The following is a 1,750-nucleotide window of genomic DNA, read 5'->3' as shown; positions in this document are numbered from 1 at the left end:
TTAGGGCTTTTTACATTTTTTCACTCTAAGCAAAAATAATATGGTCCTTGCCATCAGTACCTGATGCTGCGGGCCATAAATATGCGGTTTACGTTTTTTCCTCTTTGATTTCAAGTTGAAAAACAAAAATGGTAAATGGCGTATTCTTGTATAACACTTTCTACCCTCCTCCGAGGGCCCAAAGCGCTGCAGTCACAGACCCATTCATGCACACATTCATACACTGGTGGTGTCTCCGCTGCCGAACACTGGCGCCAACCTCCCACCAGAGGCAATTCAGGGTTAGGTGGCTTGCCCAAGGACACTTTGACGCATGGGCTGGCAAGGTGGGAATCGAACCCGCAATCTTCCGATCAGGAGTAGCTTGCCCTAACACTGCACCACGGCCGCCCATGAAAATAGTAAACATTTGACGTTTTCTTGTTTATGATTTTAATGTGAAAAATGAATGATACACAGATTTGTGTGTTTTTGCATTGTTTACTTTTCTACGATTTCTAAAAAATATAGTTTTTAATTCTAATAAATTTAAGAAAAAAAAATGTAAATGTCAGTTATGTACAAATTTAAACATGTTTCTAGGGAAGTACATTAACATCAGCCAGTTTTCCAACTGTTTTTTTTATGTTAGCAAACAACTGCAGTGATCATAAACTTATTTTTTGCAAACTATTCTTTCCAATGCAAAAACAGATTAATTAGTGGTGGACTCTAAAAAACCTTTACTGATGGAGTGGAAGCCTTTGCTGTACTCGTGGAATTAAATTGTTTTTTTTTTTGTAACATTACTTTTGCTAAATTAAGTTAAGTTAAATCATTTTTATTTATACTTTTCCTCTCTTCCTTCAGCATGCAAATTTGAGGATCTTAGCAGATTTTGTTCCACCTTGATTAACAAACAACTAACAGTTTTTTACTTTTGCAAAATGTTTATACTTTGTTTTCTTTTCTGTCTTGACAGTGTACAAGAGAATTGCTGCTGCTGTTGGAAGGATGGTTTTAAGACAATTGGTCTGGTCGGGCCTTATGAGCACTATTGAGGAAGTGACTTCATAGAACCCTCGTCCTGAAACAATAAAAATGAGATGTTACATGTGTTTTGTTTTAATCCTCGATTATTAGGGATGTAATGGATACAGACATTTTTTTTCATTGTCCATCTCTGAGGTGGAAGGATAGTTATTAAAAATTGTGTTAAAGCCTTTTACTTGGACCATGACCTCTAATGCAGAAGCAAATTTTTAAAGCCACCTTTAGATATGATTGATTAAATTTGCTAATAGGATATAATTGTTGTAAATTTGGTCTGTTGTATGAAATATGATAATTTTATATATTTAATGCAACTTTTATTGAAACAATAGAGGACAGATTAATCTGAAATAAAGGAGACATATCTAACTATAACAAACCTTGTTAAAGTTTAAAGAATAAAATGTATTAAAGCTCTTTACAAATTTAAAGTTGTATCTTTACAAATTTTTGCTTTTTCAAGTTTGTTTTGTTTCCTGAACTGTAATATACTTAATAATAAAATGTTTAATAACAAAAACAAGTTGCTTTTAGACTCATTATGTATGAAATTTAAGTTGCTTCATAAGTAGATGTTTCCTCCTTTGTTTATTCAATTTTTTGTTTGCTATCTAACTGTCTGCTAGTCATGGTTTCTCTTTCTATACCTTATCATATGTTACCACAAGTTTTCAGGAATTGCAAGAGCCAAGATAATTTCCTTAGATATTTCCTTAAG

The 1,750-nt window shown here is 33.2% G+C and overlaps 1 protein-coding gene across 1 annotated transcript in view; it reads left to right on the top strand.

Annotated features, from left to right (window-relative positions):
• Positions 1-1,533, top strand: part of LOC112153645 (submaxillary gland androgen-regulated protein 3A-like) — a 2,906-nt gene extending 1,373 nt beyond the window's left edge. The window contains exon 4 of the mRNA XM_024284009.2: positions 962-1,533. Within this exon, the coding sequence (XP_024139777.1) occupies positions 962-1,056 (95 nt within the window). The 3' untranslated portion in view covers positions 1,057-1,533. The remainder of the gene's footprint in view (positions 1-961) is intronic.
• The last annotated feature ends 217 nt before the right edge of the window (positions 1,534-1,750 follow it).

This window comes from Oryzias melastigma, linkage group LG10 (genome assembly GCF_002922805.2).
Source record: "Oryzias melastigma strain HK-1 linkage group LG10, ASM292280v2, whole genome shotgun sequence".
NCBI lineage: Eukaryota > Metazoa > Chordata > Actinopteri > Beloniformes > Adrianichthyidae > Oryzias > Oryzias melastigma.
The sequence above is the reverse complement of the archived record's forward strand: the minus strand, read 5'-3'. Positions and strand labels throughout refer to the sequence as shown.